Source organism: Cebus imitator, unplaced genomic scaffold, assembly GCF_001604975.1.
Source record: "Cebus imitator isolate Cc_AM_T3 unplaced genomic scaffold, Cebus_imitator-1.0 Scaffold333, whole genome shotgun sequence".
Classification (NCBI taxonomy): Eukaryota; Metazoa; Chordata; class Mammalia; order Primates; family Cebidae; genus Cebus; species Cebus imitator.
In genome coordinates, this window is record NW_016107648.1 from 706,150 (window position 1) to 717,999 (window position 11,850).

General features: G+C 36.4%; 1 protein-coding gene across 4 annotated transcripts in view; it reads left to right on the forward strand.

Annotated features, from left to right (window-relative positions):
* Positions 1–11,850, forward strand: part of RBPJ (recombination signal binding protein for immunoglobulin kappa J region) — a 117,467-nt gene that overhangs the window by 91,616 nt on the left and 14,001 nt on the right. For all 4 annotated transcript variants that reach the window (XM_017505101.2, XM_017505102.2, XM_017505103.2 and 1 more), the window contains 2 exons: positions 6,097–6,262; positions 11,414–11,588. In XM_017505101.2, the coding sequence (XP_017360590.1) occupies positions 6,097–6,262; positions 11,414–11,588 (341 nt within the window). The remainder of the gene's footprint in view (positions 1–6,096; positions 6,263–11,413; positions 11,589–11,850) is intronic.

Genomic DNA, 11,850 nt, shown 5'->3' on the forward strand with positions numbered 1-11,850 from the left:
GCATATGGAGCTGGTAGTGATTTTTATAAGGTTAAAATGGGAAAATTTAGCCTTATCTTTTATTGCAGTAGCTTTAATTTTTTAATTTTGAGACGGAGTCTTGCCTGTGATCTTGGGTCGCTGCAGCCTCCGCCTTCCAAGTTCAAATGATTTTCCTGCCTCAGCCTCTTGAGTAGCTGGGATTACAGGTGCCTACCACCACGCCCAGCTAATTTTTGTATTTTTAGTAGAGATGGGCTTTCACCATGTTGGCCAGGCTGGTCTTGAACTCCTGACCTTGTGATCTGCCCACTTCAGCCTCCCAAAGTGCTGGGATTACAGGCGTGAGCCACCACACCCAGCCTATTTTCAATTTCTCTGTATTGTTTGGGCATGGCCTAGCTGGTCTAAAACCCCAGTCAAAAGAAAGCTTGAAGAATCTAAACTTTGAAGTTGTCTAAAAAATGAACAAAAATGATGAAAAGGCCAGAGTAACTGCTTTCCTATATTTTTACTGATTTGTTGTGTTAAAAATTTCAAAGTAGACATCCATTACTTTATAATAAAGGGGAAACCCATTAAATGTACTTGATTGTTTAAAAAAAAAAAAAAAAAAAAAAAACAGGTGTTGGTAGTAAGGGACTGCTAATGCTATTCTGCCCCTCTAGATGTCTGGCAAACTGCTGGATTCAGAAAAGAGTTCTGGGCTCTTACTTGTTGGTGGAGTGTCACAGTAGGAAGAGAAGATCTTCCTTCTTTCTTGGTGATCCTGGTTCAGGCCCTTTTGAAGAGATTCAAAGGCATAAGGCGTGAGGTTACCTGGGGGCATGATCGCAGTCCTCTTGGCTATGCCTTTTTGGCATCAAAATAACTCCAGTGAGTAATGCTTAAAAATACTTGGTTAGGAAATTTTATCCCCAAGTTTAAATTTATTTTTTATATTAAGTATGGTAACTAATAACTAATATTTATTTGCAAGGCACATCTGGTTATTTCATTTGTATTAGTGATTAATTTCTCATTAAGGTCTTCTCAAGTTAAAAAACACTTTTTAAAAGATTATTTTATCTAGAGGAAATGTTAATACGTCATTTGACCTATTAACATTCAGCTTTCTCAAAGGAAGTAATTAAGCAGTAGCAGTAATGATGCTGTTGAAACAATTAACAGTAAAGCCATTTAGACTGATTCTGAAGTAATATTGAGATTTGTGTTAATTGGCATAATTGTGGTATGCAAAAAGTTCCTAAATATGGTCCTTGTGAACTGAATAATCATCACAGGTTAGTAGTAATTCTGCAAAGGTAGCGAGATAATGCAAATGTCATGAGTTTGGATTCTGTTTAACCTAACTTACTTTATATATCAGGATGGACAAAAAACCTTCTTTGAATTTTTAAGGCAGTTTTCAGACATCATCTCCAGATTTGAGAGAAGAGTTGTTGAAACAGTCTCTGAAAATAAAGACAACTATGAAAGGAATAAAATCTTAAATGTGTGCATATCGCCACCAAGTGGCCAAGAAAGTATTGTTTGTCATAGGTGATAGAGCTGCTGGGAAAGATGAGAAAATAAAGGCAATGTATTTCATAGGATATCTTTTTATAGTAGCAGTTAAACTCTAAGCTAACCACTTACTGGTCAGACTTTTCACTGAGTGTCTGATACATATTGACCAACTGCCCAAATTAAAAAAAAAAAGTTGGTTTCATACACCTGGCCTAAAATACACCACATAAGATATATTTTAGGCCAGGTGCAGTGGCTCACGCCTGTAATCCCAACACTTTGAGAGGCCAAGACAGGAGGATCTCTTGAGACCAGGAGTTCAAGACCAGCCTGGGCAACATAGTGAAACTGTGACTCTGTCTTTAAAATTGAATAAGTAAATAAATAAATATGTATTTAAGTTTTCTTCTGTTAATTTGGTGGCCTTTTATTTTTACCCCACTCCGTTTAGTTTCTTTTGCCTGTATTCTTGCCCCTTTTTTTTTGTATCTGTGCTTTTATTCAATCACTGTATTGTTACTGAAGTCTGAGTAACAACTTGATTCATTTGCTGTATTTTAGGGTGTGGTGATATTGGGATGTTTAAGATGTGATTCCATCAGCAATACAGAAATAATTTCAGATTATTTCTGAGTAATTAGATTATAGATTATATTGGATTTGCTACTTCCATCATGGCTTTTTGAAATAATTATGTGTTGACTTTTTTAAAGACTCAGAGCCCATTGAAAAGTTTTCATTTTTCTTCTATTTATTACATAGTTGGAAAGCACTTTCGAGATAGAACCTTTCGGTCAGTGTTTTGAGTAGAGAGTTTTTTATCAACTGATTTTTACCATTTCATGCATTTTGTCACAGTGCTTTTGAGAAAACCAGCACTACTCAATTCTTTTATCTATTTCTCTCTTTATATTTTTCTGATGTGAAATTAAAAAGTACTATTTATGATAGCTCATTGAGATTTGACTACTGTATTTGGTATACAGGTTGTGCATTCCCAATCCAAAAATCCAAAATGCTCCAAGATCTGAAAACCCTGAGTGCCAACATGACCCTGCAAGAGTCTCACTCTGTCATCCAGACTGGAGTACAGTGGCACGATCTTGGCTTGCTGCAACCCCCTCCTCCTGGGTTCAAACGATTCTCGTGCCTCAGCCTTCTAACTGGGATTACAGGCATGTGCCACCATGCTTGGCTAATTTTAGTATTTTTAGTAGAGACAGCATTTTGCCATGTTGGCCAGGCTGGTCTGGAACTCCTGGCCTCAAGTGATCTGTGCACCTTGGCCTCCCAAAGTGCTAGGATTACAGGCATGAGTCACTGTGCCCAGCCTGAAGCATTTTAGATTTAGGATGTGCAACCCTCAGTATAAATGCAAACAATCCAAGATCTGGAAAAAAAAAATTCAAAACACTATTGGTCCCAAGCATTTTAGATCAGGAATCCACGACCTATACTAAAGCACAGTTCTTTGAGTTTTACAGCTGATATGCCAGTTTACTAAGGAGTCTAAACTTCAGTATTCAATAAAATCTAATAGGAGATTTGTTTCCAAAACTGATGCCTTCTTGACCTCCTGAGAGTGTGCCAGCCTAGGTATTTGACTCTGTGCCATAGTAAGCATTGGGTGACTCCCAGCATTAGAAGCCAGAAAGCTCCCCTTTGTAGACTTGAACTGAACCCACTCCAAAACTAGCCCAGCTAATTCAGGCTTCCCTCCAAACTTAGAGTGACCTGGAACTGGGCCCTTTACCTTGGCTGTGACCTTTATATCCTTGGCCTCAGTGTAAGTATACAAGGATGAAAACTCCTCTTTACTATTGGATTAGATAAATATGAGAGGACTACAGAGGCTTCCCTCCTCACTCCATTAAATCCCTAGGGCCTCCTTGGTCCACTTGTCCATTATCTCTGGCTTTGCTGCCTGTTAATCCCCCTCCTGCTCTCTGCTTCAGCCACTCTGGTCTGTTGGTTGTTTCCCCACTGTTGGTCAGTCCTTTCTACCTCAGAGCCTTTGCACTGGCTCTTTCCTCTGTGGAAATGCTCTTGCCCCAGATGGCCACATGACTTTAGGTTATGACTCAAAGTCATCATCTTAAGGAAGCTTTTCCTGGCCACCTTGGGTTGTCCCCATTTCAGGTACCCCTTGCCTCCTTTCTTTTTTTCTCTCCGTACATATGCACATTATTTTACTCATTTATCTGTTTTTGTTACCTCTCTCCTATGAGAGTGTAAGCTCCAGGTGAGGACAGGAATTTTGTTTAGTTTTTTGTTTTGTTTTGTTTTTGGTTATTTTTACTACTGTATCCCTAGTATCTGTGACATACTCAGGCTGTAATAAATAATTTGGAGAATTAATTAATATTAAATAAACCCAGCTTACTTCTTGTAATTCATATGTAAATTGCCTCTAAAGTAGTCTGTTTAGGGTTGAGCAAAAGGTAGGTGCCATTATATATTCAGAGTCAGTTCAGTAGATAATATTGTAGAGACTGAGGAGGAAGCAAACAAGAAGTAGATATTCCCACCTTCAGGAAGACCTGAGGGCCGGATCCAGCCTGCTGGTGTCCGTATACACATGCATATATGCACATAAAGTTTCTTTCTTTTAGTCTACATATTGTTGGCCTACAGAGTGATAATAAGTATAAATCAGTTGCCAAATTTAAAAAAAAAAAAGGTATTTCATATAAAATTTGATTTCAGGCATCTTTTGAACAATTATGGGATCAACAGTAGGCCTCCATACCCATAGTTCAGCCACGTGAATGTGAGCGGGTATATACACACCAGGAGCTGATTATCACTGCATATAAGCTCCAGGTTTTCTTACACTAGCATTAAGAAAATTAAGCAATTTTCTGTACTAATATAATAGTACAAAAAGTGAAAGTGACTATGGAGGCTGTGTGTTTCAAGAAAGAAGGGAAAGAACCAACTTCTTTGGTTCTAAACTAAAGATACTCCTAACTAAACTAAGGGATATTCCTAATTATTATTATTATTATTGTTATTGTTTTGAAACAGAGTCTCACTCTCTTTTTTTTTTTTTTTTTNTTTTTGAGACAGAGTTTCGCTCTTGTTACCCAGGCTGGAGTGCTATGTCGCGATCTTGGCTCACCGCAACCTCCGCCTCCTGGGTTCAGGCATTTCTCCTGCCTCAGCCTCCTGAGTAACTGGGATTACAGGCACGCGCCACCATGCCCAGCTAATTTTTTGTAGTTTTTAGTAGAGACGGGGTTTCACTGTGTTGACCAGGATGGTCTCGATCTCTTGACCTCGTGATCCACCCACCTCGGCCTCCCAAAGTGTTGGGATTACAGGCGTGAGCCACTGCGCCCGGCCTCAGATATCACTCTCATCCAGGCTGGAGTGCAGGTACACTGTCACAGCTCACTGCAGCCTTGACCTCCCAGACTCAGGTGGTCCTCCCACCTTAGCCACCCTAGTAGTTGGGACTGTAGGTGCCTGCCACCATGCCCACTAATTTTTGCATTGTTTTGTAGACACGAGGTTTTGCCATGTTGCCCAGGCTGGTTTCAAAATCCTGGGCTCAAACAATTCGCCAGCCTCTGCCTCCCAGAGTGCTAGGATTATAGGCATGAGCCACCGCGCCCACCTGGACATTCCTGTTTATTGGATACCCCGTTCACCCATTTATATTACTTATGTGGCTAATGTAGTTAATTTGAGTTTTCAGGCCTCCAGAGAGATATGACACAGATGTTTTAAAGTATGTCTAAATCAGCATTATGATTGAGCAAATGTGAATTTACACCCTATATAAGGACTGGATTGATGGTCTAAACTATGTAAAATATGAGCCTGGAGCTAGGCTTTGCAATAGATAATATTTTTAATTGCTAAAGAAAAGATTATAAGAAAGTCATTCTCAAAAGAACTTGAGGGTGGTTTTTGACAACTGGCAAAACAAACCAGTGGTTGTCTATGGGTTGAAAGAATATAGTGTTTTGTTCTTTTTGCATGAAACACTTCTCACATATCTACAGGTGGTCCAGGTGTATATAAAATTCCAGGCTATATAAAACACAGCAGTGCTCATAATCAGAATATCCATTTACTTTTGACTCTTTTACTTAGTTCTGTTAATATTTTGGATGTTTCTACTCGGGACAGTGCTCGAATACAATTTTCCAGGTTAATTACCACATAAAGTTAAATGCAGTATCCATAACAATAATGTCATTCATTAATGATTTTGTCATTTTGAATAAGCCTTAATTAGTAATTACAGATTTTCTGGTGGTTCATCATGCTTTGTAATGTGTTAGAGTACACTGGATTTGCTGAATTCCAGTAGTTTAGAACTCTGAGCCATGTGAAAATACAAAGATAAGTTCTATACTCTAAAAAGTAACTGTACGCCTAATTCCAGTATTTTACCTGAACAGATAATAGTCATTGTGGAAGTCTTGATTTCTGTGTTGAGAGCATGATTATTTGCATTACAAAACGCTTCACCAAAATTTTTCATTGGGAAATAGGTGCATTTCAATATGATTTTGTATTCATAATGTTCAAGAAAAGGAAGTGCTTTCTTGAATCTAACTGATTTGTGCTTTGGTTTTTGCCCCATTATTCTTTCAGGTTTTTTTGCCCTCCTCCTTGTGTATATCTTATGGGCAGTGGATGGAAGAAAAAAAAAGAACAAATGGAACGTGATGGTTGTTCTGAACAAGAGTCTCAACCGTGTGCATTTATTGGGATAGGAAATAGTGACCAAGAAATGCAGCAGCTAAACTTGGAAGGAAAGGTAAATCAAGACTGCTAGTTCATCAGAAAGGGGTACTATGAGACCAGAATGTAGTTTTCATATTCATTTTTGTGGTGGAGATTTCTTTCTTTAATAGCTGTTGGTAACAGCTTATTGAATATATAAACTAGGACCAAAAAATATGCCTCTCAGATAACTTTGGTCTAGTCATTCCTGAAGCTTATGCTGCTGACGTCGGAAGGTGGCATACGGAAAGCTTCCTCAGCTTTCAAGCAGTTTTAGCAGACTGTAAATCCGATTTCTGTTGGAAGCCAGTAATAAATTTAGGAGGCTGGATGCTCATCTTGTTTGACAGAGGTTTGATACTCAAATATCAACAAAAATACATTGTTCAGTAATGTTTTACTCTGCTGTCTTAATCTTAGTTTTATACTAGATATAATTTTTTATATATATATATTTTCTGGGAAGCATTTACCTGGGTTATAAAGATCATAAATGTTTACTTGATATCAGTGTGAAGCAGAGTGATACGCTAGACAAGAACAGCCACAGTTGGCTTTACTCAAATTTTAGTTTGTGGTGCAGGTTCTTTAATTTCTAGGGAAAACAATTTATCAACTAGTTTACTAATTTTATGAATTTAGAAAGCAGTCAGTCAATCTATACCTTTTTCCTTCCCCAAGATGGAGTTTTACTCTGTCACCTAGGCTGGAATGCAGTGGTGCAATCTTGGCTGACTGCAACCTCTACCTCCCAAGTAGCTGGGACCGTAGGTGTGCATCACCATGTCTGGCTAATTTTTTTTGGTGGCGACGGGGTTTTGCCATGTTACCTAGGTTGGTCTTGAACTCCTGAGCTCAAGCAATCCACCACCTCAGCCTTCCAAAGTGCTTGGATTACGGGCATGTGCCACCATGTCCAGCCAGTCTGTACCTTTAGTATTGAAAGCTTTTTATTCACTTAGAATTTAGCTGTGATTTTATTTTTCCTTGCTACCTATAATTTGGAAAATGGATAGTCTGATCTCAATGACTATATAAATGTCTTCTAAAGTAGTGCATAAACAGCTATTTCATTATTTGATAAATCTTTGTTGAATATTTTAGTGTTTGCTTTGTTGTAGTTGGCACTAGGGATATAGGTTGGAAGTAGTGTTGATGGAGGTGAGCTAGGGGATTTATATTCTCAAATTCAATTTTAGTCATTTTACAGATAGTACTACGGGTCTTAATATCAGCTACCTACAAATTTAGCTATTTGTATGTCATTTATATCTTCATAGTTTTTGTCAGTAAGATTTGTTGACTATATATTTTAAATTCGATTTGGGATAGTACTTACTACAATAAAAGTTGTTTCATCTTAAACCAGTAAAACTATTTCTAAATTATGACCCCTGAGTTAAAGTAATGAATATGTTTAAGTGGTGGTTTGATCTAATAGATCTTAGTCATGTCTCATCTGTTTTCTTGTTACCTAGGAAGTCTCAGAGTTATATGCCTCCAGACTTCACATATAGACATTCAGTTCTATGAATGAGTGGATTGTGGATAGGTAGTGAGAAGCTAGGGATTCTAGCTACCTGTGTGTCTGTTTAATCCTACTTCATTGCTCATTTTAACCAGTTCCAGCTTCCAGTAATTTTAAGTGAGGTAATACTAAACAAACCAACCAATAGTATCACTGCTTGTCTTTTGCAGCATTGTGGCTTAGTAGTGTTACATTAAAATTTTGTATTTTAGGGGTCCCTCAACGTGGAGATCTTACGGCTGTTTTTGATTATATTTTCCTTTAACTTCCACCAGTATACCCTTTTCCCAAGGCCTAGAAACTGGCAGAAGAGGAATAGGATGCCTGAAAGCTTGAGCATTTCACTAGTATTTAAAATACCTAGTAATAGGATAGTACAGTATCTGTAAGTAAAAATTATATGTTAATTTTAAGGAAAAATGCTATTAGGGAAGTTTTTGTAAAGTAAGACTGGTGAGAGTCAGTAGAAGGCATCCCAGGCAGAAAAAATATATATATAATCATGTGCTAAGAGCATAAAGGTTTAATAACATGATTTTGACCAAGGTACGCAAAGATGTCCTGAGCAGTGGATGCTGAGTTTCAGTAAGAGGCACTTTGCTCTTGTATGCCTCACTTAACTTCCCTTCACTGAAGGAAATACTATTTTCTTTCAATAGTCTATTCAGTAAGTGATACAATTAGTTATTGAGAAATATGAGAAATTCGTTTTGCATTTTTTGATATTTATACTTAAATGCAAAAATATACTTTTAAATATTTACTACTACAAAATTCTAGTCTATCTAGCCCTTTAAATTTATGGTTATGACATTTGGCTGTATGTAGCTAATATGTTGGATCTCAGATTTTGTTTAATGTTTTTAATTTGTTAAAAACTTTTTAAAAATTTACATTTTATATAGTCAACAGCTAGGTAAGTTGTGCAACAAGGATTACTTAACACACTTGTGTTTTTCTTATTATTAAACATCATATACTCTTGCTAACATTTTGTTTCTATAATTCAAACATTTCTGCAGTATCACTTTGCAGCATTAGATTTGGCATTTCTTCTTCCTTTCAGGGCAATGTCTTTATTGCCTAAAGAACTTGTTTTCAAAGAGCATTTCTACTAGAGAGATAATTATATGCCATTTTCTCTTCTAGAATTCCATTAGCTAATTTAGCCTTTTAGAAAAGCAAGGCAAATGTAATTTTAGTTTTATTTGCTTATTTTCTATGAGTCAGTGACTTTTTACTTCTTAATGGAATTTGAGTAGTTTGTGGTCAGCAGCCTTAGAATTTTTTAAAAATAATAGTTGCCATAAAGTTATCTTGGTTCTGATTTTTGTGGATTCAAACTACTCATTGTAACTAGGGATATATTTCCTTTCTTTCCAAGGAGATATATGTATGTTTGTTTTTTTAAACAAAATGCAGTTCTTTGTGTGTAGGTCTTATTATCCAACCTTTTCTTTTTTTCCTTTCTTGTTTGCAGATATGTACTATTTATGCTAGATTTCAGTATTTTCTCTTTCCTGATATGGAACTTACCTTTTAATTTTAACACTAAAAATTAAGCAATCAACATTTTTAAGCTTTCCCATTAGAATGTGATTCCCTTCACTTAGATATACATTTCATTTTTGCTTCCCGTGACTGTCTGCTTTAGTACGTTGATACCCATTTTCATAGACTTCATCTTATGTTCCAGAACAATTTCCTTGCTTAGGCTTAATTTGACTTCAGTGTTGTCACTTTTAAGGGTATGGCAGGCCCATGGGTACAGCAGCCCACAGATGCTGTCTCTGAGTGTGTTGGAGATCCTGGGTGCAAGGAGTAATGTGACTGCAAAGTACTGTTATTTTTTGTTTCTTTATTCATTTTGAGACAGGATGTCGCTCTGTCACCCAGGCTGGAGTGCAGTGGTGGGATCACAGCCCATTACAACCTCTGCCTCCTGGGCTCAATCGACCCTCCCACCTCAGCCTCCTTAGTAGCTGGGACTACAGCCTTGTGCCACCATGCCTGGATAATTTTTGTGTTTTTCATAGAGATGGGGTTTTACCATGTTGTCCAGGCTGGTCACGAACTTCGAGACTCAAGCAGTCTGCCCACCTTGGCCTCCCAAAGTGCCAGGATTACAGGAATGAGCCACTACCCCGGCCTGTTTTTATTTTTCTTATTACCACGATTAGCTTTATCTTATTTTTGCCTTCTACGGACCAGAACCTCTCAAAGCATTTACCAGACTTTTGATTTTTAAAAACTTAATTGAATATATAATGTTCAGGATGGCACCTGAATTTTCTCATAAGAGCTTTGCTATGAGAAATACAGTAAACCATTGCAGTAATTTTGTCTGCTGCCAAGCCTGTCTGTGAGTAAAATTTTAAAGATAAAAACCTAGAAGGCATTAACTGTTTCCTGAGTAGCATTTGCTCTGCTTTTTAAAAGGAAGATACAGCAGAGGTAGTTGAAGAAACTTGTTTAGCTTAATTTTAAAGCAGAATGTTGATCTTTTAAAAATATAATTCAGATATTTTAGATACTTACACTGTGTTTCAGCATTATTTATCTTATCTGGAAAAGGACAGATAAGATAAATAATGCTGAAACACAGTGTAAGTATCTAAAATATCTGAATATCTGCTTTAGTACGTTGATACCCTTTAGTAATTTAGACCCCTCCCTAATACACAGGGATCAAGAGAATAGGAAAGATTTTAGAATTGTCTCATATAATATAAGCAGTAGCATTTTGAAGTGTCTTTGCTATTTGTAAAGTGCTGTAACTCTTTAATACCATCTTTTCAGTTATCAAAATTTGAATTCTGGTAAACTGACATAATGCCTTGAGCATTTTCTCTGTTACCTTTAAATTCATTTCCTTTGATGATACAATATGAATGGTCCTTTTGGGCAAAGTTAATCATTTTAAAAATGTTCTTTAAAGTATACTTAAATCTCTTTCTGCTTTAAGATATTTTATAGTCATCCACTTTGTTTTCCTCAAACTTATAAGTGATTGTTTTCCTAAAACTTAGAAGTGATTACTCTAGCTTTCGGCTATATAAAGAGAAACATTCTATGCACTATTTTGAGAAGAACTGCTAAAATCTTTTACATAATTCTGTCGAATTCTGATAGCTTTATATATATGTGTGTGTGTGTATATATATATATATATATATACACACATATATATATATACATGTATATACATATATATATGTATATACATATATATATATACACATATATACACACATACACACACACATAATATATTTTGCAGAAAGATAGTCATTGATTTTTTTAACTGTAAAAATTCTGCTTTTAAAAATTACTGCTGTAACATTGAGTGATAATTCCATGGTACCATTGTAGAGCTATATAAAATAAGAAAGGACTATTTTTTAAAATGGTCTTTTAAAGAGGATACAATAGATGACACTGTTTGTATTTTATAGACTTTATAAGGAAGGTTTTGTACGTTTCAGAAATCAATTTCAGTAATTATTACAGTTGATCATTTTTGTAGTTGGTTTTATCAGCTATCCATTGGAATTGTGTTACTTATTTTCACTTAAACCATGGTCATTCTGAGTTGTAGGTACTACATAAACAGACAAGTTTTTGCTGCTATTAAATCATTACTTTTTTTCCCCACAGAACTATTGCACAGCCAAAACATTGTACATATCTGATTCAGACAAGCGAAAGCACTTCATGTTGTCTGTAAAGATGTTCTATGGCAATAGTGATGACATTGGTGTGTTCCTCAGCAAGCGGATAAAAGTCATCTCCAAACCTTCCAAAAAGAAGCAGTCATTGAAAAATGCTGACTGTATGTATGCTTGAGTGTTCTTATTTGTCTCCAGTTCCCACCATTAATAATTAATAATAAATAATTAAGAGACTTTTTTTAAATTAAAAATTGCCTTTTCCATAGCCAATTTATTCATTCTTTTTTGTTGTTGTTGTTCTTCCTTTTCAAGATTTTTTTTTAACTGTATTTTGGGATCTGGGGTACATGTGCACATCCTGCATCCTGCAGGGTTGTTGCATAAGTACATACATGCCATGGTGGTTTGCTGTCTCCACCCCCC